This window comes from Sceloporus occidentalis, unplaced genomic scaffold (genome assembly GCF_023333645.1).
Source record: "Sceloporus occidentalis isolate IW3139 unplaced genomic scaffold, rSceOcc1.0.p SCAF_41, whole genome shotgun sequence".
Lineage (NCBI taxonomy): Eukaryota > Metazoa > Chordata > Lepidosauria > Squamata > Phrynosomatidae > Sceloporus > Sceloporus occidentalis.
In genome coordinates, this window is record NW_028317021.1 from 7,840,001 (window position 1) to 7,864,709 (window position 24,709).

Sequence of the window (24,709 nt, forward strand, 5' to 3'; positions counted from 1 at the left end):
CTGTCCCCAAGCTCTTTTCCACGCCTCGTATTGTATGTTCTTCCCTATGTTCTGTGCCCATACAATCATACAATGTTTGATTTGTTCTTGTTCCAATTCAAGCCTCAAAATTAGATTATAGAAATTTGTTATTTTTTTTCTTATCCTTATTCATCCATATTACATCCAACTCTGTTTTCATTAACGTTATACCAACATTTTTTTTGTCTGCTTTATATTTTTCCGTTAATTGGTAATATAAGTACCAATCTATTTTAATTCCCTCTTTTAGCATTTCTTCCCTAGATTTCATTGTAATTTTTCCCTCTATTATCTTTACATAATCTTTATATTTTAGCCAATCTCTTCCCTCAATCCTGCCCTTCTTTAATACTGCTTCATGAGGAGAAGCCCACTCTGGTAACTTTGTATAATATTTTTCCTTATATTTTATCCATACTTTATATAGTGCTTTCCTTACAATATGTTCTTTGAATTCCTTGTTTAGTTCAACTTTATTCCACCACATGTAGGCGTGCCACCCGTATCTTAGATTAAATCCCTCTAAATCTAATAATTGCTCATCCTTTAATTCCACCCATTTTGTTATCCACTCCAGGCAACATGCATAAACATATAATTTCAAGTTTGGCATCCCTAATCATCCTCTTTCTTTGCTGTCCGTTAATATTGTCCAATTGATTCTGGCTTTCCTTCTTGCCCACACAAATCTTTTTAGGTCCCTATCCCATGTAGTGAAGAGCCCCTCGTTATGGATTATTGGTAAATTTTGAAATAAGAATAGGATTTTTGGTAAGACGCTCATTTTTATTAGAGCAATTCTTCCTAGTAATTATAGTTGTAATTTATTCCATTTTTCCAAATTGTTTTTTATATCCTGCCAATTCTTTTTGTAATTATTATCAAACAGATCACTATTTTTCTTTGTTATATAAATCCCTAAATATTTAACTTTTTGTTGAATTTTTATCCCTGTTTTCCCATATAATATCTCCTGTCTCTTTTTTGTCATATTACAGGTAATCATCGCTGATTTGTCTTTATTAATTTTTAATCCTGCATTTTCGCCAAACTCATTTACTATTTTAAATACATTTGAGATATTTTCAATGGGTTCTTCAACTATTAGCACCACATCGTCTGCATAAGCTCTTAGTCTAATTTCTTTCCCCTTAAATTTAAATCCCTTTATCGAATTATCTTCTCTAATCTTGTTACATAACACTTCCAAACATGTGATAAATTATAATGGTGACAATGGGCATCCCTGTCTAGTTCCCCTATTTATTGTACATTCTTTAGTTCTAATTCCATTTACAATAATTCTAACCTTCTGTTCCTTATATATTTCTTCGATCCATTTCGTCATATTCTGTCCTATATCCAATTTTTTAATTATTCTTATCATGAAATCCCAATCTAAGTTGTCAAAAGCTTTTTCAGCATCAAGAAATATTAGTGCTACTTCTTTCCCTGGATTTTTCTGATAGTACTCAATTAAGTCAATTATAATTCTTATGTTTTCTTTAATATGCCTATTTGGTAAGAAACCGCATTGATCCTCTTTTATCCATTTTCTCAAAACAATTTTTAGTCTTTCTGCTAATTTATTGGTAAAAATTTTGTAATCTGTATTTAATAAAGAAATAGGCCTAAAATTTTGCGGGCAGTCCTGCTCTTTCCCTTCTTTAGGTATTAAGGTTATGTTCACCTCCCTCCATGAATCTGGTATACCTTCTGTTAAGATGTTATTAAATATTTTTTCTAATGGTTCTAATAATTCACCCTCGAAAATTTTGTAGAAATTTAATGTATATCCATCTGGGCCCGGAGCTCTGTCTTTTTTCCCTCTCCTAATTGCCATACTTATCTCTTCTTTCGTGATTCTTTGATTTATCATTTCTCTAATGTCTGTTTCCATGCCAATTTCCTCCACTCTCATAATATATTTGCTTAATCTGTCCTGTTCAGTTTTTTTCCTAATCTTCTTTTCATATAAATTACTATAATACTTATGAAAAATTTCTCTCATCTTAGCTTGTTCTGTGATAATTCTTTGACTATCTCTTAATTTCAATATCTGTCTTTCTTCTTTCATCTTTTTAACTTTGTAAGCCAAGAATTTGCCGGCTTTATTTCCAAATTCAAATTGTCTTTGTTTAGCAAATTTCAATTTTTTGGTTATTTCATCTGTCATTTTAACATTTAACTGATTATTTAAAATTTTTATTTCTTTATCAATATTTTTATTCTGTGGGTTTTTCAGTTTCTCTTTCTCTTTCTCCTGAATCTTTTCTGAAATAACTCTTATCTCATCTTGTGACCTTTTTTTCCTTTCAGATTTTTTTTTCATCAAGTGTCCTCTTATCACAGCCTTTGCTGCATCCCATATAATTTTCATGTTTGTATCCTTTTCCAGATTTTCCTTAAAATAAAAATTAATCTGTCTGATTTCCTTCTCTATTTTTTTATCCTTCAAGAGTGATTCATCTAATCTCCATCTGTAGTCAAATTCCTTTTTCGTTAATTCTAGAAAGATTTGATTGTGGTCCGAATTTTTGTTTACTTTAATTTTTACCTCCTTTACATCTTGTGCTAAATCTCTTGAAATTAAGAACATATCTATCCTGGATGCCGAATTATGCGGGTTTGAGTAGAAAGTATAATCTTTAGTTTTTTCATTTCTGTATCTCCACACATCTAATAGCGAGAAAGTATCCAACATTTCAAAAAAGGTTTCTGGCAGTTTGCCCTGTTTTTCTGTTATTTTCTTTGTTGATATTCTATCTATCTTAGGGTCTATTACTCCGTTCCAATCTCCCATTAATATAAGTGTTTCAAATTTCAATTCTTTTATCTCTTTGCATAATTTTTTATAGAATTTAGCTTTCCTTTCTGTTGGGCCATAAATACCAATTACCAAAGTCTTCCTGCCTTCTATCATAACCTCAACCCCAACATATCTTCCTTCATTATCGTTTAATTTCTCTATAGCAGTTGTTTTATTTTTAACATAGATGGCTACACCATTCCTTTTTTTTTCACCCGCGGAGATAAAGACTTCTCCCAATTTTGGATTTTTCAAATATTTTACATTTTTTTTCTTGATCCTTGTTTCTTGTATACTACATATATCCCCCCCATTTTTTTCCAATACATGAAAGATTTTTCCCCGCTTATATCCCGTGTTCATCCCCTTCACATTCCATGATGTGATTTTCATGTCCTTTCACTCAACAGTTGTTTTCAGCTTCCTCCGTCTTCTTCTCTTTCTTCTCCTTCCTCTTCCTTCTTTTTTGAAAGTCCAGTCTCCAACAGCCCCTTCAAGGCATCCATATCCCCTTCCCATTCCAGTTCCACTCCTCCTGTGGCTCCCAATAGCATCACTTCACCCTCCGGATCCTGTTCTTCTTCGGCGTTCTTCTGCTCTTCATCTTTGTCTTTCTGTTTCATATTTTCTTTCTCTTCTTTATCATCATTCTTTCCTTCTTGTCCACTTTCTTTCTTAGATTGCATCTCTTTCACTTCCTTATTCATTTTCTCTTCTTCTTTGAACCATCTATTATAAAAAAAATTTGCCTTATCTTATAAAATCTTTGTCTCCATGTGAAGGAGATTCCTTCTGGCATCTCCCATTTATATCTCACATTTTTAGCTTGTAGCATTCTTGTCAATGTTGTATAGTCTCTCCTTTTACGTAGCAGGTCGCCAGGCACATCCTTAAATTTTTTTATTTCAACGTCATCAATCATTAATTTTTTAACATAACTTTCTTGTATTATTTTATCTTTAATTCTCTCTCTAGTAAAATAAACAACAATGTCTCTGGGCAAATTTCTGTTCTTTGCAGCCACTGAATTAATACGAAAAATTTTATCGATATCTAAGTCCAGGTATTCAAGAGTGCAATCAATCAATTTAGCGAGGGCTGGGACTAATTTGTCATAAAGATCTTCGTTGTATTTTTCCTTCAAGCCTCTAATTTTTATACACTTCCTTCTATCTTTCAGTTCTTTCATTCTGCTTAGATCCTTTTCATATGCTTGTATTATTGCTAATTCTTGCGTTGCTCTCTCCAGCTCCTCAGTTTTAATTTCTAATTTTGTCGTTTTCTTTTTCACTTCAGTCACATCTTCAGAAAGTGTTTTCATCGCCTCCTTCAACTCCTCCATGTCTCCCTTGAAGTTTCGTCTTAATTCTTCCCTTGAATCTTTTATCTCTTGACGTATGTTATTTTCCACTTTCTGTATGTTAGCTTCCATTTTTTGGATCGCCTCCAAGACCTTCAAGTTTACATCCATTGTTTTCAATTCCATAGATGGTCTTCTTGCTTGACTTTGCCTTATTTGTATTTGTTGTGCCATTTTTCTTTCCTTCTCCTTTTCACTCGCTCGTGTGGCTATTGTTCTTTCTGGTCTTTCCACACTCATGGCTCTATGTCCAGCAAAAAACAAAACAAAAACTTTCTGTTCTATTTTTCCTTTATCTGTGTTCTGTTGCTTTCTGTTCTATATTTTCCTTTATCTATGTTCTGCTGCTTTCTGTTCTATACTTTCTTTTATCTATGTTCTGCTGCTTTCTGTTCTATAATTTCTTTTATCTATGTTCTGCTGCTTTCTGTTCTATAATTTCCTTTATCTATGTTCTGCTGCTTTCTGTTCTATATTTTCCTTTATCTATGTTCTGCTGCTTTCTGTTCTATACTTTCTTTTATCTATGTTCTGCTGCTTTCTGTTCTATAATTTCTTTTATCTATGTTCTGCTGCTTTCTGTTCTATAATTTCCTTTATCTATGTTCTGCTGCTTTCTGTTCTATATTTTCCTTTATCTATGTTCTGCTGCTTTCTGTTCTATATTTTCCTTTATCTATGTTCTGCTGCTTTCTGTTCTATATTTTCCTTTATCTGTGTTCTGCTGCTTTCTGTTCTATATTTTCCTTTATCTATGTTCTGCTGCTTTCTGTTCTATATTTTCCTTTATCTATGTTCTGCTGCTTTCTGTTCTATATTTTCCTTTATCTGTGTTCTGCTGCTTTCTGTTCTATATTTTCCTTTATCTGTGTTCTGCTGCTTTCTGTTCTATATTTTCCTTTCTCTATGTTCTGCTGCTTTCTGTTCTATATTTTCCTTTCTCTATGTTCTGCTGCAATTTATCCTCCTCGCCGCTAGGCGTCGCTGTAGTTTCTTACTTAGATATTTGTGCCACCATTCGTTCCTTCTTGCTTCTCCTCATTGTTTTCAACTTCCTTTTTTTACTTTCTTCTTTGCTAATTTCCTGTCTCTACATGTGGCAAGCGACCTTGAAAACGCCCAGCCCTCCCTTCCCACTCCAGGCACAACAAAACAAAGCAAAAGTGAGTCTTTATCTTGATTTCAGTCACAGTCTTTCCAATTCGTCTGCTTCTCCTCCTGGTCCGCTTTCATCTGTTTTCCCTCTCTGCTTCAACAGGAAACTATCTTATCTTTCCAATTTCTTATTTCTCCCTTCCAACTCTTCCACTCTTCCCCAGCCCATTGCTCCACAAATGTCCTCCAAAGTACTTTTATCACAGCTGGGCGCTTCCTTCCCGTTCTGTATTCAATTCCCTTTAATGTATCCAGTGGTCTTCTCACATATAACTTAGACTGGTGTTCTCCTCTCTGTCTTAATCCACTCTAGCCTTCCGACAAGGTATTATTGGGGAGAATCTGTTTTGTAAAGCAGTAGAGTAGAATAATTAATAATAAAAAAGCAATGACAATATAAATATATAATAATTATTTAATTTAACGTGCCTTAAATCTTAATTTTTTATTATTTTAATTAAAGTGTGTTAAGACTTAATTTTTTATTAATTAATTTAAACTGGCTTAAGTCTTAATTTTTTATTATTTAATTTTAAGTGACTTAAGATTTAATTTTTTATTAATTTAAAGTGGCTTAAATCTTAATTTTTTATTAATTAATTTAAAGTGGCTTAAGTCTTAATGCAATTGAGAAGCATGCAGTTCTGCCTTTCGCCACAAGAGGACAGTGTTGCTTTATCTATTTTTCCTCTCTGTCTGTTAGATACTGATGCAGTCCATTATATTATTATTATTATTATTATTATTATTATTATTATTATTTTAATTGATCAATGATTTAGACGGTAGGATAGATGGCATGTTTAGCACCAATTTGGCTGGATAAAATGGGTAACTTAGAGGGAGGGACCCGGGTTCGAAACGAGACTGCGCCGAAACGAGAATTTGCGTATCCAGGTCACCATTTACGAACTTGAGAACTTCCAAGGGAGGAAATGCGAGCTGACGGATGAAAGTCCGAACGTGACGGAGAAGGATCTGGACAAAGTCGGCTCCATCCAAGTGGAGGCCGGACCGTGAGTATTGCACCATTGCGCTTTCTGTACACTTATTATTCACTCGTTTTCTCTGCGAATAATTTATTTGCAATTTTCTCCCGCTTCTCAGAAACCTTCGCGAAGCCGATCTGCAATTCGGGACTTATTTCTAAGCAATAAAAAAAACTCACGTGGCGCTGTCTTTGCGCAGTAAATGCTGCAATGCGTTACAAGCCCCTGATGCGCATTGTGACTTTTATTATTTAATGGTTAAATTTAATATTATTTTTAAAATATTTTAATATTAATATTAAAAATATATATATATATATATATATATAATTTTAAATACATTTAAAATATAAAATATTAAAAAATTGAATAAATTAAATATTTAAAATTTAATATTATTATTAAAATTTAAATATTTTATTTAATATTATATATATTAAATAATTTAATCAAATATCTAAATTTTTATTAATATTAAATGTTCAATTCATTTAATTATTTAATATTTAAAATATTAAATAGTTAAATAAATAATTTGTTAATGATATTAATAATATTATTATATTTTAAATATTTAATCTGTTTGATTGTTTAATATTTTTAATATATAAAATTTTAAATAATTAAATAAATCAAATATTTAGAAGTTAATAATATTAATAATATTATTATATTTTAAATATTTAACTTGTTTAATTGTACAATATTTTAATTATTTTAAATATTAAATATTAAATAAATTAAATATTTAAAATGTAATAATATTATTATTAAATTTAAAATATTTAATTTGTTTAATATTTAATAATTTTCTTACATATATTAAATGTTAAATTAATTTAATAATATTTAATAATATTAAATTTTACTATATGTATAATAGAAGCTGACCATAGAGTTGCTCTGGAGGACCTACAAATGCCTAGAGCGGCTATTTCCCAAACTTCGTTTTATGATCATATTATACTTGCCATTTAATGTAAGCTGACCATAGAGTTGCACCGGAGGACCAAGAAAGGCCTAGGTCAATGTGACCTCTCTAGGAATCTCTAGGTCCTCCAGCGCAACTCTATGGCAGTCCGGTGAAATCCTCTCCTCTATATCATGTCTCCAGGTGGCTCGGGTTCGAGCGCCAGTCCTTCAGCGGCGAACAGTTCGTCTTGGAGAAGGGCGACTACCCACGTTGGGATTCGTGGTCCAACAGCCGCGCCAGTGACAGCCTCCTCTCCCTTCGGCCGTTACTCATTGTGAGTATTCCTGCATGGCAGCAATGGGGCTCTATGTATTTCTGCATGGCAGAATAATGGGGCTCTATGTATTCATGCATGGCAGGAATGGGGCTCTATGTATTCCTGCATGGCAGCAATGGGGCTCTATGTATTCCTGCATGGCAGCAATGGGGCTCTATGTATTTCTGCATGGCAGAATAATGGGGCTCTATGTATTTCTGCATGGCAGAATAATGGGGCTCTATGTATTCCTGCATGGCAGGAATGGGGCTCTATGTATTCCTGCATAGCAGAATAGGGTTGGACTGGTTGAATAGGTCCTCTGGTCCAACTCTATGGTCAAGCTGACCATAGACCTGTAGGAGTGACCTCTCTAGGGATCTCTAGGTGTCTCTATGACTCCTCTGGCGCAACTCTGCGCAGGAGTTGACCATAGAATTGCTCCGGAGGACCGAGAGGTTCCTAGAGAGGACATATTCAGCGACTACGCAAAAAACCATGCTGACCCGCGCCGCCATCTTCTCTGATTCCCGATCAGGATGGTCCGGACCACAAGATCCACCTTTTCGAAAGCAGTGGTTACGGCGGGAGGAAGATGGAGATTGCGGAGGACGACGTCCCCAGTCTGTGGTCACATGGCTTCCAGGACCGCGTCGCCAGCGTCAAGGCCCTCAACGGGATGTAAGGATCAATCAATCGGTCGATCGGCCAATAAACGGATCCAAAAACTGATCGATAGGCGGAGGACGGTGAAAGCGGAAAAGAAACCAGGGCATAACAATTAATTATAATTATAATTTATAATATAATAATAATATAATATAAAATAATAATAAAATAATTAATTAAAATTAATATATTATATATTATTATGCTATAAATAATTATAATTATTTAGTATATTTTTACATATTACGTTTTATATTATTGTTAATTACATAATAAATAAATAAAATGTATTAGTATTTTATATATATTGTTAATTATGATATAAATAATTTGAATTAATTATATAATTTAATTATCAATTTATATAATTAATTCAAATTATTTAATTCAAATTATTTAATTAATTCAAATTATTTAATTAAGATAGTTAAATTAAATCAACTGAATTTGATTTAATTAATTAATCATCAATTAATTATATAATTATTTGAATTAACTAATTATCAAATCAATCATATGTTAAATTATTTATTTATCAATCAATTGATTTAATTTAAATATTAATTGTTTATTGATCAATTAAATAAATAATTTAATATCTAAGTCATGATTAATTAATATAAATAATTATATAATTAAATAATTAATTATATGATCAATTAATTAAATGAACAATTGATAATTAATTAAAATAAATAAAGAATGGAATTGATTAAATAAATTAAATAAAATATCGCTAATTAATTAATTAATTGAATCAATTTAATTAATTATCAATCAATTAATTAGTAATTAATATTCTCACCTGGGAATTGCGTTGATGGTCCGCTCTTTTTGTCTTTGACAGATGGGTCGGATACGAATACCCCGGTTACCGCGGGCGACAATACGTTTTCGAAAAAGGCGAATACCGCCATTGGAATGAATGGGATGCCAGCCACCCTTTTATCCAGTCCATGCGCCGGGTTCGAGACCAGGAATGGCACAAGCGGGGGGTCTTAGAAGAGAGCTAAGGAGCTATTTGGGTTCGGCGGCGGCGGCGGCTAATTTTCTCCGACACGAAAATTACGGGAAGATCTGAGAAAATGACGAGCCTGTGTATAATAAACGATCAATAATGATATTGATAAGTAACTAATCGATCGTAACGGCGACGGAAGTAAAGTTATACGCCGACGGAAGTAAAGTTATAGCAATCTCAATTAAATGTCAATAAAAAAGGATTGATTGGCCGCCATGATTTTTAGTGTCTTTCTTTGGATCCTTCCTTTTCAGGTTATATGCAGATGATTTAATTATTGATTAGTTATCGTTCGTCCTCCGGATGTCCTCAAAAGGCTGTAATCCATTTGGAAGGAGTTAAACGGGACACACACACACACAAAGAACTACAAATCCCAGGATTCCCTTCGCAGGAACTGCTCTATGGCTCCATGCAATGGGATTCTGGGAGTTGTAGTTCCATGGAAGGTTTAAGCCCCCTGCGGACTACGAATCCCAAGATGGAGGTTTCTATGGGTTAAAGTGTTATCAATCTGCATTAATTAATTAACTAACTAATTAATTATATATACAGTAGACTATATATATATATATATATATATATATATGCATACACACACATACATATACATATATACACAGACCAATATAAACAAGATAGAGGCAGTGTCCCATCCCTGTTAACATTTTTCTTAATAAGTTTTAATTGGCAGCGTTCAAATGCCTTCCTCAGCAAAACCTGGTGCCAAGAAAAACTTGTTAGTCTTTCAGATTCGCTGTGACAGAATTGAATACACAAAGATAGGAAAAAAGGATGGCTCAACATTTCGGGCGAATGGTTCCTTAATTGTGATTACTTTAATTAAATCCATGCAGGAATACATAGGATAATAAAGATTGAAGTGACTTCTAAGGGCCATATAGTGTTCTGCCATGCGGGAATAGATAGAATCCACGTTCAGCCGTGCAGAAATACATAGAACGCTAAGATCAGAAGGGACTACTAAGGGTCCTATAGCCCAGCCCTCTTTCCACCATTCAGGAATACATAGAACGCTAGAGTCAGAAGGGACTACTAAGGGCTCTACAGCCCAGCCTTCTTTCTGCCATTCAGGAATAGATAGAACGCAAGAGTCAGAAGGGACTACTAAGGGCTCTACAGCCCAGCCCTCTTTCTGCCATTCAGGAATACATAGAACGCTAGAGTCAGAAGGGACTACTAAGGGCTCTACAGCCCAGCCCTCTTTCTGCCATTCAGGAATACCTAGAACGCGAGAGTCAGAAGGGACTACTCAGGGCTCTACAGCCCAGCCCTCTTTCTGCCATTCGGGAATACGTAGAACGCTAGAGTCAAAAGGGACTACTAAGGGCTCTACAGCCCAGCCCTCTTTCTGCCATTCAGGAATACGTAGAACGCTAGAGTCAGAAGGGACTACTAAGGGCTCTACAGCCCAGCCCTCTTTCTGCCATTCAGGAATACGTAGAACGCTAGAGTCAGAAGGGACTACTAAGGGCTCTACAGCCCAGCCCTCTTTCTGCCATTCAGGAATACGTAGATCGCTAGAGTCAGAAGGGACTACTAAGGGCTCTACAGCCCAGCCCTCTTTCTGCCATTCAGGAATACGTAGAACGCTAGAGTCAGAAGGGACTACTAAGGGCTCTACAGCCCAGCCCTCTTTCTGCCATTCAGGAATACGTAGAACGCTAGAGTCAGAAGGGACTACTAAGGGCTCTACAGCCCAGCCCTCTTTCTGCCATTCAGGAATACGTAGAACGCGAGAGTCAAAAGGGACTACTAAGGGCTCTACAGCCCAGCCCTCTTTCTGCCATTCAGGAATACATAGAACGTGAGAGTCAGAAGGGACTACTAAGGGCTCTACAGCCCAGCCCTCTTTCTGCCATTCAGTAATACATAGAACGCGAGAGTCAGAAGGGACTACGAACGGCTCTACAGCCCAACCCTCTTTCTGCCATGCAGGAATACATAGAACGCGAGAGTAAGAAGGGACTACTAAGGGCTCTACAGCCCAGCCCTCTTTCTGCCATTCAGGAATACAGAGAACGCTAGAGTCAGAAGGGACTACTCAGGGCTCTACAGCCCAGCCCTCTTTCTGCCATTCAGTAATACATAGAACGCGAGAGTCAGAAGGGACTACGAAGGGCTCTACAGCCCAGCCCTCTTTCTGCCATTCAGTAATACATAGAACGCTAGAGTCAGAAGGGACTACTAAGGGCTCTACAGCCCAGCCCTCTTTCTGCCATTCAGGAATACAAAGAACGCTAGAGTCAGAAGGGACTACTAAGGGCTCTACAGCCCAGCCCTCTTTCTGCCGTTCAGTAATACATAGAACGCGAGAGTCAGAAGGGACTACTAAGGGCTCTACAGCCCAGCCCTCTTTCTGCCATTCAGGAATACGTAGAACGCTAGAGTCAGAAGGGACTACTAAGGGCTCTACAGCCCAGCCCTCTTTCTGCCATTCAGGAATACGTAGAACGCTAGAGTCAGAAGGGACTACTAAGGGCTGTACAGCCCAGCCCTCTTTCTGCCATTCAGGAATACGTAGAACACGAGAGTCAAAAGGGACTACTAAGGGCTCTACAGCCCAGCCCTCTTTCTGCCATTCAGGAATACATAGAACGTGAGAGTCAGAAGGGACTACTAAGGGCTCTACAGCCCAGCCCTCTTTCTGCCATTCAGTAATACATAGAACGCGAGAATCAGAAGGGACTACGAACGGCTCTACAGCCCAACCCTCTTTCTGCCATGCAGGAATACATAGAACGCGAGAGTAAGAAGGGACTACTAAGGGCTCTACAGCCCAGCCCTCTTTCTGCCATTCAGGAATACATAGAACGCTAGAGTCAGAAGGGACTACACAGGGCTCTACAGCCCAGCCCTCTTTCTGCCATTCAGTAATAAATAGAACGCGAGAGTCAGAAGGGACTACGAAGGGCTCTACAGCCCAGCCCTCTTTCTGCCATGCAGGAATACATAGAACGCGAGATTCAGAAGGGACTACTAAGGGCTCTACAGCACAGCCCTCTTTCTGCCATTCAGTAATACATAGAACGCGAGAGTCAGAAGGGACTACGAAGGGCTCTACAGCCCAACCCTCTTTCTGCCATTCAGGAATACCTAGAACGCGAGAGTCAGAAGGGACTACTAAGGGCTCTACAGCCCAGCCCTCTTTCTGCCATTCAGGAATACAGAGAACGCTAGAGTCAGAAGGGACTACTCAGGGCTCTACAGCCCAGCCCTCTTTCTGCCATTCAGGAATACAGAGAACGCTAGAGTCAGAAGGGACTACTCAGGGCTCTACATCCCAGCCCTCTTTCTGCCATTCAGGAATACCTAGAACGCGAGAGTCAGAAGGGACTACTAAGGGCTCTACAGCCCAGCCCTCTTTCTGCCATTCAGGAATACATAGAACGCTAGAGTCAGAAGGGACTACTAAGGGCTCTACAGCCCAGCCCTCTTTCTGCCATTCAGGAATACCTAGAACGCGAGAGTCAGAAGGGACTACTCAGGGCTCTACAGCCCAGCCCTCTTTCTGCCATTCAGGAATACGTAGAACGCGAGAGTCAAAAGGGACTACTAAGGGCTCTACAGCCCAGCCCTCTTTCTGCCATGCAGGAATACATAGAACGCGAGAGTCAGAAGGGACTACTAAGGGCTCTACAGCCCAGCCCTCTTTCTGCCATGCAGGAATACATAGAACGCGAGAGTCAGAAGGGACTACTAAGGGCTCTACAGCCCAGCCCTCTTTCTGCCATTCAGTAATACATAGAACGCGAGAGTCAGAAGGGACTACGAAGGGCTCTACAGCCCAGCCCTCTTTCGGCCATGCAGGAATACATAGAACGCGAGAGTCAGAAGGGACTACGAAGGGCTCTACAGCCCAGCCCTCTTTCTGCCATTCAGGAATACAGAGAACGCTAGAGTCAGAAGGGATTCCTAAGGGTCCTATATCCCAACCTACTTTCTTCCATGCAGGAATACATAGAACGCAAGAGTCAGAAGGGACTACTCAGGGCTCTACAGCCCAGCCCTCTTTCTGCCATGCAGGAATACAAAGAACGCTAGAGTCAGAAGGGACTACTAAGGGCTCTACAGCCCAGCCCTCTTTCTGCCATTCAGTAATACATAGAACGCTAGAGTCAGAAGGGACTACTAAGGGCTCTACAGCCCAGCCCTCTTTCTGCCGTTCAGGAATACAGAGAACGCGAGAGTCAGAAGGGACTACTAAGGGCTCTACAGCCCAGCCCTCTTTCTGCCATTCAGGAATAGAAAGAACGCTAGAGTCAGAAGGGACTACTAAGGGCTCTGCAGCGCAGCCCTCTTTCTGCCGTTCAGGAATACATAGAACGCTAGAGTCAGAAGGGACTACTAAGGGCTCTGCAGCCCAGCCCTCTTTCTGCCGTTCAGGAATACATAGAACGCTAGAGTCAGAAGGGACTACTAAGGGCTCTGCAGCCCAGCCCTCTTTCTGCCGTTCAGGAATACATAGAACGCGAGAGTCAGAAGGGACTACTAAGGGCTCTACAGCCCAGCCCTCTTTCTGCCATTCAGGAATACATAGAACGCGAGAGTCAGAAGGGACTACTAAGGGCTCTACAGCCCAGCCCTCTTTCTGCCATTCAGGAATACAAAGAACGCGAGAGTCAGAAGGGACTACTAAGGGCTCTGCAGCCCAGCCCTCTTTCTGCCATTCAGGCATACATAGAACGCTAGAGTCAGAAGGGACTGCTAAGGGCTCTGCAGCCCAGCCCTCTTTCTGCCATTCAGGAATACATAGAACGCTAGAGTCAGAAGGGACTGCTAAGAGCTCTGCAGCCCAGCCCTCTTTCTGCCATTCAGGAATACATAGAACGCTAGAGTCAGAAGGGACTACTAAGGGCTCTGCAGCTCAGCCCTCTTTCTGCCATTCAGGAATACATAGAACGCGAGAGTCAGAAGGGACTACTAAGAGCTCTACAGCCCAGCCCTCTTTCTGCCGTTCAGGAATACAGAGAACGCGAGAGTCAGAAGGGACTGCTAAGAGCTCTACAGCCCAGCCCTCTTTCTGCCGTTCAGGAATACAGAGAACGCTAGAGTCAGAAGGGACTACTAAGGGCTCTGCAGCCCAGCCCTCTTTCTGCCATTCAGGAATACATAGAACGCGAGAGTCAGAAGGGACTACTAAGGGCTCTACAGCCCAGCCCTCTTTCTGCCGTTCAGGAATACAAAGAACGCGAGAGTCAGAAGGGACTACTAAGGGCTCTGCAGCCCAGCCCTCTTTCTGCCATTCAGGAATACATAGAACGCGAGAGTCAGAAGGGACTGCTAAGAGCTCTACAGCCCAGCCCTCTTTCTGCCGTTCAGGAATACAGAGAACGCTAGAGTCAGAAGGGACTACTAAGGGCTCTGCAGCCCAGCCCTCTTTCTGCCATTCAGGAATACATAGAACGCGAGAGTCAGAAGGGACTACTAAGGGCTCTACAGCCCAGCCCTCTTTCTGCCATTCAGGAATACAAAGAACGCGAGAGTCAGAAGGGACTACTACGGGCTCCACAGCCCAGCCCTCTTTCTGCCATTCGGGAATACATAGAATGCTAGAGTCAGAAGGGACTACTAAGGGCTCTACAGCCCAGCCCTCTTTCTGCCATTCAGGAATACATAGAACGCGAGAGTCAGAAGGGACTGCTAAGAGCTCTACAGCCCAGCCCTCTTTCTGCCATTCAGGAATACATAGAACGCTAGAGTCAGAAGGGACTACTAAGGGCTCTACAGCCCAGCCCTCTTTCTGCCATTCAGGAATACATAGAACGCTAGAGTCAGAAGGGACTACTAAGGGCTCTACAGCCCAGCCCTCTTTCTGCCATTCAGGAATACATACAACGCTAGAGTCAGAAGGGACTACTAAGGGCTCTACAGCCCAGCCCTCTTTCTGCCATTCACGAATACATAGAACGCTAGAGTCAGAAGGGACTACTAAGGGCTCTACAGCCCAGCCCTCTTTCTGCCATTCAGGAATACATAGAACGCTAGAGTCAGAAGGGACTGCTAAGGGCTCTACAGCCCAGCCCTCTTTCTGCCATTCAGGAATACATAGAACGCTAGAGTCAGAAGGGACTACTAAGGGGTCTACAGCCCAGCCCTCTTTCTGCCATTCAGGAATACACAGAACGCGAGAGTCAGAAGGGACTACTAAGGGCTCTACAGCCCAGCCCTCTTTCTGCCATTCAGGAATAGAAAGAACGCTAGAGTCAGAAGGGACTACTAAGGGCTCTGCAGCCCAGCCCTCTTTCTGCCATTCAGGAATACATAGAACGCTAGAGTCAGAAGGGACTACTAAGGGCTCTGCAGCCCAGCCCTCTTTCTGCCATTCAGGCATACATAGAACGCTAGAGTCAGAAGGGACTACTAAGGGCTCTGCAGCCCAGCCCTCTTTCTGCCATTCAGGAATACATAGAACGCTAGAGTCAGAAGGGACTACTAAGGGCTCTGCAGCTCAGCCCTCTTTCTGCCGTTCAGGAATACAGAGAACGCTAGAGTCAGAAGGGACTACTAAGGGCTCTGCAGCCCAGCCCTCTTTCTGCCATTCAGGAATACATAGAACGCGAGAGTCAGAAGGGACTACTAAGGGCTCTACAGCCCAGCCCTCTTTCTGCCATTCAGTAATAAATAGAACGCGAGAGTCAGAAGGGACTACGAAGGGCTCTACAGCCCAGCCCTCTTTCTGCCATGCAGGAATACCTAGAACGCGAGAGTCAGAAGGGACTACTAAGGGCTCTACAGCCCAGCCCTCTTTCTGCCATTCAGTAATACATAGAACGCGAGAGTCAGAAGGGACTACGAAGGGCTCTACAGCCCAACCCTCTTTCTGCCATTCAGGAATACCTAGAACGCGAGAGTCAGAAGGGACTACTAAGGGCTCTACAGCCCAGCCCTCTTTCTGCCATTCAGGAATACAGAGAACGCTAGAGTCAGAAGGGACTACTCAGGGCTCTACAGCCCAGCCCTCTTTCTGCCATTCAGGAATACAGAGAACGCTAGAGTCAGAAGGGACTACTCAGGGCTCTACATCCCAGCCCTCTTTCTGCCATTCAGGAATACCTAGAACGCGAGAGTCAGAAGGGACTACTAAGGGCTCTACAGCCCAGCCCTCTTTCTGCCATTCAGGAATACCTAGAACGCGAGAGACAGAAGGGACTACTCAGGGCTCTACAGCCCAGCCCTCTTTCTGCCATTCAGGAATACGTAGAACGCGAGAGTCAAAAGGGACTACTAAGGGCTCTACAGCCCAGCCCTCTTTCTGCCATGCAGGAATACATAGAACGCGAGAGTCAGAAGGGACTACTAAGGGCTCTACAGCCCAGCCCTCTTTCTGCCATGCAGGAATACATAGAACGCGAGAGTCAGAAGGGACTACTAAGGGCTCTACAGCCCAGCCCACTTTCTGCCATTCAGTAATACATAGAACGCGAGAGTCAGAAGGGACTACGAAGGGCTCTACAGCCCAGCCCTCTTTCGGCCATGCAGGAATACATAGAACGCGAGAGTCAGAAGGGACTACGAAGGGCTCTACAGCCCAGCCCTCTTTCTGCCATTCAGGAATACAGAGAACGCTAGAGTCAGAAGGGATTCCTAAGGGTCCTATATCCCAACCTACTTTCTTCCATGCAGGAATACATAGAACGCGAGAGTCAGAAGGGACTACTCAGGGCTCTACAGCCCAGCCCTCTTTCTGCCATGCAGGAATACAAAGAACGCTAGAGTCAGAAGGGACTACTAAGGGCTCTACAGCCCAGCCCTCTTTCTGCCATTCAGTAATACATAGAACGCTAGAGTCAGAAGGGACTACTAAGGGCTCTACAGCCCAGCCCTCTTTCTGCCATTCAGTAATACAGAGAACGCTAGAGTCAGAAGGGACTACTCAGGGCTCTACAGCCCAGCCCTCTTTCAGCCATGCAGGAATACATAGAACGCTAGAGTCAGAAGGGACTACTAAGGGCTCTACAGCCCAGCCCTCTTTCTGCCGTTCAGGAATACAGAGAACGCGAGAGTCAGAAGGGACTACTAAGGGCTCTACAGCCCAGCCCTCTTTCTGCCATTCAGGAATACATACAACGCTAGAGTCAGAAGGGACTACTAAGGGCTCTACAGCCCAGCCCTCTTTCTGCCATTCACGAATACATAGAACGCTAGAGTCAGAAGGGACTACTAAGGGCTCTACAGCCCAGCCCTCTTTCTGCCATTCAGGAATACATAGAACGCTAGAGTCAGAAGGGACTGCTAAGGGCTCTACAGCCCAGCCCTCTTTCTGCCATTCAGGAATACATAGAACGCTAGAGTCAGAAGGGACTACTAAGGGGTCTACAGCCCAGCCCTCTTTCTGCCATTCAGGAATACACAGAACGCGAGAGTCAGAAGGGACTACTAAGGGCTCTACAGCCCAGCCCTCTTTCTGCCATTCAGGAATAGAAAGAACGCTAGAGTCAGAAGGGACTACTAAGGGCTCTGCAGCCCAGCCCTCTTTCTGCCATTCAGGAATACATAGAACGCTAGAGTCAGAAGGGACTACTAAGGGCTCTGCAGCCCAGCCCTCTTTCTGCCATTCAGGCATACATAGAACGCTAGAGTCAGAAGGGACTACTAAGGGCTCTGCAGCCCAGCCCTCTTTCTGCCATTCAGGAATACATAGAACGCTAGAGTCAGAAGGGACTACTAAGGGCTCTGCAGCTCAGCCCTCTTTCTGCCGTTCAGGAATACAGAGAACGCTAGAGTCAGAAGGGACTACTAAGGGCTCTGCAGCCCAGCCCTCTTTCTGCCATTCAGGAATACATAGAACGCGAGAGTCAGAAGGGACTACTAAGGGCTCTACAGCCCAGCCCTCTTTCTGCCATTCAGTAATAAATAGAACGCGAGAGTCAGAAGGGACTACGAAGGGCTCTACAGCCCAGCCCTCTTTCTGCCATGCAGGAATACCTAGAACGCGAGAGTCAGAAGGGACTACTAAGGGCTCTACAGCCCAGCCCTCTTTCTGCCATTCAGTAATACATAGAACGCGAGAGTCAGAAGGGACTACGAAGGGCTCTACAGCCCAACCCTCTTTCTGCCATTCAGGAATACCTAGAACGCGAGAGTCAGAAGGGACTACTAAGGGCTCTACAGCCCAGCCCTCTTTCTGCCATTCAGGAATACAGAGAACGCTAGAGTCAGAAGGGACTACTCAGGGCTCTACAGCCCAGCCCTCTTTCTGCCATTCAGGAATACAGAGAACGCTAGAGTCAGAAGGGACTACTCAGGGCTCTACATCCCAGCCCTCTTTCTGCCATTCAGGAATACCTAGAACGCGAGAGTCAGAAGGGACTACTAAGGGCTCTACAGCCCAGCCCTCTTTCTGCCATTCAGGAATACCTAGAACGCGAGAGACAGAAGGGACTACTCAGGGCTCTACAGCCCAGCCCTCTTTCTGCCATTCAGGAATACGTAGAACGCGAGAGTCAAAAGGGACTACTAAGGGCTCTACAGCCCAGCCCTCTTTCTGCCATGCAGGAATACATAGAACGCGAGAGTCAGAAGGGACTACTAAGGGCTCTACAGCCCAGCCCTCTTTCTGCCATGCAGGAATACATAGAACGCGAGAGTCAGAAGGGACTACTAAGGGCTCTACAGCCCAGCCCACTTTCTGCCATTCAGTAATACATAGAACGCGAGAGTCAGAAGGGACTACGAAGGGCTCTACAGCCCAGCCCTCTTTCGGCCATGCAGGAATACATAGAACGCGAGAGTCAGAAGGGACTACGAAGGGCTCTACAGCCCAGCCCTCTTTCTGCCATTCAGGAATACAGAGAACGCTAGAGTCAGAAGGGATTCCTAAGGGTCCTATATCCCAACCTACTTTCTTCCATGCAGGAATACATAGAACGCGAGAGTCAGAAGGGACTACTCAGGGCTCTACAGCCCAGCCCTCTTTCTGCCATGCAGGAATACAAAGAACGCTAGAGTCAGAAGGGACTACTAAGGGCTCTACAGCCCAGCCCTCTTTCTGCCATTCAGTAATACATAGAACGCTAGAGTCAGAAGGGACTACTAAGGGCTCTACAGCCCAGCCCTCTTTCTGCCATTCAGTAATACAGAGAACGCTAGAGTCAGAAGGGACTACTCAGGGCTCTACAGCCCAGCCCTCTTTCAGCCATGCAGGAATACATAGAACGCTAGAGTCAGAAGGGACTACTAAGGGCTCTACAGCCCAGCCCTCTTTCTGCCGTTCAGGAATACAGAGAACGCGAGAGTCAGAAGGGACTACTAAGGGCTCTACAGCCCAGCCCTCTTTCTGCCATTCAGGAATAGAAAGAACGCTAGAGTCAGAAGGGACTACTAAGGGCTCTGCAGCCCAGCCCTCTTTCTGCCATTCAGGAATACATAGAACGCTAGAGTCAGAAGGGACTACTAAGGGCTCTGCAGCCCAGCCCTCTTTCTGCCATTCAGGCATACATAGAACGCTAGAGTCAGAAGGGACTACTAAGGGCTCTGCAGCCCAGCCCTCTTTCTGCCATTCAGGAATACATAGAACGCTAGAGTCAGAAGGGACTACTAAGGGCTCTGCAGCTCAGCCCTCTTTCTGCCGTTCAGGAATACAGAGAACGCTAGAGTCAGAAGGGACTACTAAGGGCTCTGCAGCCCAGCCCTCTTTCTGCCATTCAGGAATACATAGAACGCGAGAGTCAGAAGGGACTACTAAGGGCTCTACAGCCCAGCCCTCTTTCTGCCATTCAGTAATAAATAGAACGCGAGAGTCAGAAGGGACTACGAAGGGCTCTACAGCCCAGCCCTCTTTCTGCCATGCAGGAATACCTAGAACGCGAGAGTCAGAAGGGACTACTAAGGGCTCTACAGCCCAGCCCTCTTTCTGCCATTCAGTAATACATAGAACGCGAGAGTCAGAAGGGACTACGAAGGGCTCTACAGCCCAACCCTCTTTCTGCCATTCAGGAATACCTAGAACGCGAGAGTCAGAAGGGACTACTAAGGGCTCTACAGCCCAGCCCTCTTTCTGCCATTCAGGAATACAGAGAACGCTAGAGTCAGAAGGGACTACTCAGGGCTCTACAGCCCAGCCCTCTTTCTGCCATTCAGGAATACAGAGAACGCTAGAGTCAGAAGGGACTACTCAGGGCTCTACATCCCAGCCCTCTTTCTGCCATTCAGGAATACCTAGAACGCGAGAGTCAGAAGGGACTACTAAGGGCTCTACAGCCCAGCCCTCTTTCTGCCATTCAGGAATACCTAGAACGCGAGAGACAGAAGGGACTACTCAGGGCTCTACAGCCCAGCCCTCTTTCTGCCATTCAGGAATACGTAGAACGCGAGAGTCAAAAGGGACTACTAAGGGCTCTACAGCCCAGCCCTCTTTCTGCCATGCAGGAATACATAGAACGCGAGAGTCAGAAGGGACTACTAAGGGCTCTACAGCCCAGCCCTCTTTCTGCCATGCAGGAATACATAGAACGCGAGAGTCAGAAGGGACTACTAAGGGCTCTACAGCCCAGCCCACTTTCTGCCATTCAGTAATACATAGAACGCGAGAGTCAGAAGGGACTACGAAGGGCTCTACAGCCCAGCCCTCTTTCGGCCATGCAGGAATACATAGAACGCGAGAGTCAGAAGGGACTACGAAGGGCTCTACAGCCCAGCCCTCTTTCTGCCATTCAGGAATACAGAGAACGCTAGAGTCAGAAGGGATTCCTAAGGGTCCTATATCCCAACCTACTTTCTTCCATGCAGGAATACATAGAACGCGAGAGTCAGAAGGGACTACTCAGGGCTCTACAGCCCAGCCCTCTTTCTGCCATGCAGGAATACAAAGAACGCTAGAGTCAGAAGGGACTACTAAGGGCTCTACAGCCCAGCCCTCTTTCTGCCATTCAGTAATACATAGAACGCTAGAGTCAGAAGGGACTACTAAGGGCTCTACAGCCCAGCCCTCTTTCTGCCATTCAGTAATACAGAGAACGCTAGAGTCAGAAGGGACTACTCAGGGCTCTACAGCCCAGCCCTCTTTCAGCCATGCAGGAATACATAGAACGCTAGAGTCAGAAGGGACTACTAAGGGCTCTACAGCCCAGCCCTCTTTCTGCCGTTCAGGAATACAGAGAACGCGAGAGTCAGAAGGGACTACTAAGGGCTCTACAGCCCAGCCCTCTTTCTGCCATTCAGGAATACATAGAACGCTAGAGTCAGAAGGGACTACTAAGGGCTCTACAGTCCAGCCCTCTTTCTGCCATTCAGGAATACATAGAACGTGAGAGTCAGAAGGGACTACTAAGGGCTCTGCAGCCCAGCCCTCTTTCTGCCGTTCAGGAATACATAGAACGCTAGAGTCAGAAGGGACTACTAAGGGCTCTGCAGCCCAGCCCTCTTTCTGCCGTTCAGGAATACATAGAACGCTAGAGTCAGAAGGGACTACTAAGGGCTCTGCAGCCCAGCCCTCTTTCTGCCGTTCAGGAATACATAGAACGCGAGAGTCAGAAGGGACTACTAAGGGCTCTACAGCCCAGCCCTCTTTCTGCCATTCAGGAATACATAGAACGCGAGAGTCAGAAGGGACTACTAAGGGCTCTACAGCCCAGCCCTCTTTCTGCCATTCAGGAATACAAAGAACGCGAGAGTCAGAAGGGACTACTAAGGGCTCTACAGCCCAGCCCTCTTTCTGCCATTCAGGAATACATAGAACGCGAGAGTCAGAAGGGACTACTAAGGGCTCTACAGCCCAGCCCTCTTTCTGCCATTCAGGAATACATAGAACGCTAGAGTCAGAAGGGACTACTAAGGGCTCTACAGCCCAGCCCTCTTTCTGCCATTCAGGAATACATAGAACGTGAGAGTCAGAAGGGACTGCTAAGAGCTCTACAGCCCAGCCCTCTTTCTGCCATTCAGGAATACATAGAACGCTAGAGTCAGAAGGGACTACTAAGGGCTCTACAGCCCAGCCCTCTTTCTGCCATTCAGGAATACATAGAACGCTAGAGTCAGAAGGGACTGCTAAGGGCTCTACAGCCCAGCCCTCTTTCTGCCATTCAGGAATACATAGAACGCTAGAGTCAGAAGGGACTACTAAGGGGTCTACAGCCCAGCCCTCTTTCTGCCATTCAGGAATACACAGAACGCGAGAGTCAGAAGGGACTACTAAGGGCTCTACAGCCCAGCCCTCTTTCTGCCATTCAGGAATAGAAAGAACGCGAGAGTCAGAAGGGACTACTAAGGGCTCTGCAGCCCAGCCCTCTTTCTGCCATTCAGGAATACATAGAACGCTAGAGTCAGAAGGGACTACTAAGGGCTCTGCAGCCCAGCCCTCTTTCTGCCATTCAGGCATACATAGAACGCTAGAGTCAGAAGGGACTACTAAGGGCTCTGCAGCCCAGCCCTCTTTCTGCCATTCAGGAATACATAGAACGCTAGAGTCAGAAGGGACTACTAAGGGCTCTGCAGCTCAGCCCTCTTTCTGCCGTTCAGGAATACAGAGAACGCTAGAGTCAAAAGGGACTACTAAGGGCTCTGCAGCCCAGCCCTCTTTCTGCCATTCAGGAATACATAGAACGCGAGAGTCAGAAGGGACTACTAAGGGCTCTACAGCCCAGCCCTCTTTCTGCCATTCAGTAATAAATAGAACGCGAGAGTCAGAAGGGACTACTAAGGGCTCTGCAGCTCAGCCCTCTTTCTGCCATTCAGGAATACATAGAACGCTAGAGTCAGAAGGGACTACTAAGGGCTCTGCAGCTCAGCCCTCTTTCTGCCATTCAGGAATACATAGAACGCGAGAGTCAGAAGGGACTACTAAGGGCTCTGCAGCCCAGCCCTCTTTCTGCCATTCAGGAATACGTAGATCGCTAGAGTCAGAAGGGACTACTAAGGGCTCTACAGCCCAGCCCTCTTTCTGCCATTCAGGAATACGTAGAACGCGAGAGTCAGAAGGGACTACGAAGGGCTCTACAGCCCAGCCCTCTTTCTGCCATGCAGGAATACCTAGAACGCGAGAGTCAGAAGGGACTACTAAGGGCTCTACAGCCCAGCCCTCTTTCTGCCATTCAGTAATACATAGAACGCGAGAGTCAGAAGGGACTACGAAGGGCTCTACAGCCCAACCCTCTTTCTGCCATTCAGGAATACCTAGAACGCGAGAGTCAGAAGGGACTACTAAGGGCTCTACAGCCCAGCCCTCTTTCTGCCATTCAGGAATACAGAGAACGCTAGAGTCAGAAGGGACTACTCAGGGCTCTACAGCCCAGCCCTCTTTCTGCCATTCAGGAATACAGAGAACGCTAGAGTCAGAAGGGACTACTCAGGGCTCTACATCCCAGCCCTCTTTCTGCCATTCAGGAATACCTAGAACGCGAGAGTCAGAAGGGACTACTAAGGGCTCTACAGCCCAGCCCTCTTTCTGCCATTCAGGAATACATAGAACGCTAGAGTCAGAAGGGACTACTAAGGGCTCTACAGCCCAGCCCTCTTTCTGCCATTCAGGAATACATAGAACGCGAGAGTCAGAAGGGACTACTAAGGGCTCTACAGCCCAGCCCTCTTTCTGCCATTCAGGAATACATAGAACGCTAGAGTCAGAAGGGACTACTAAGGGCTCTACAGCCCAGCCCTCTTTCTGCCATTCAGGAATACATAGAACGTGAGAGTCAGAAGGGACTGCTAAGAGCTCTACAGCCCAGCCCTCTTTCTGCCATTCAGGAATACATAGAACGCTAGAGTCAGAAGGGACTACTAAGGGCTCTACAGCCCAGCCCTCTTTCTGCCATTCAGGAATACATAGAACGCTAGAGTCAGAAGGGACTACTAAGGGCTCTACAGCCCAGCCCTCTTTCTGCCATTCAGGAATACACAGAACGCTAGAGTCAGAAGGGACTACTAAGGGCTCTACAGCCCAGCCCTCTTTCTGCCATTCACGAATACATAGAACGCTAGAGTCAGAAGGGACTACTAAGGGCTCTACAGCCCAGCCCTCTTTCTGCCATTCAGGAATACATAGAACGCTAGAGTCAGAAGGGACTGCTAAGGGCTCTACAGCCCAGCCCTCTTTCTGCCATTCAGGAATACATAGAACGCTAGAGTCAGAAGGGACTACTAAGGGGTCTACAGCCCAGCCCTCTTTCTGCCATTCAGGAATACACAGAACGCGAGAGTCAGAAGGGACTACTAAGGGCTCTACAGCCCAGCCCTCTTTCTGCCATTCAGGAATAGAAAGAACGCGAGAGTCAGAAGGGACTACTAAGGGCTCTGCAGCCCAGCCCTCTTTCTGCCATTCAGGAATACATAGAACGCTAGAGTCAGAAGGGACTACTAAGGGCTCTGCAGCCCAGCCCTCTTTCTGCCATTCAGGCATACATAGAACGCTAGAGTCAGAAGGGACTACTAAGGGCTCTGCAGCCCAGCCCTCTTTCTGCCATTCAGGAATACATAGAACGCTAGAGTCAGAAGGGACTA

General features: G+C 43.8%; 2 protein-coding genes across 2 annotated transcripts in view; one reads left to right on the top strand and one right to left on the bottom strand.

Moving 5' to 3' along the window:
• Positions 1-3,537, bottom strand: part of LOC149290122 (uncharacterized) — an 8,003-nt gene extending 4,466 nt beyond the window's left edge. Inside the window, exon 1 of the mRNA XM_089490054.1 lies at positions 3,317-3,537. Within this exon, the coding sequence (XP_089346180.1) occupies positions 3,317-3,537 (221 nt within the window). The remainder of the gene's footprint in view (positions 1-3,316) is intronic.
• A 1,713-nt stretch (positions 3,538-5,250) lies between these two features.
• Positions 5,251-9,472, top strand: LOC149290123 (beta-crystallin B3-like). Its single transcript, XM_089490072.1, has 5 exons — positions 5,251-5,353; positions 6,243-6,361; positions 7,449-7,581; positions 8,102-8,244; positions 9,080-9,472. Exons 1-5 carry the CDS (start codon positions 5,285-5,287, stop codon positions 9,243-9,245), a joined length of 630 nt encoding a protein of 209 aa, XP_089346198.1. The 5' UTR covers positions 5,251-5,284; the 3' UTR covers positions 9,246-9,472.
• Positions 9,473-24,709: the final 15,237 nt, after the last annotated feature.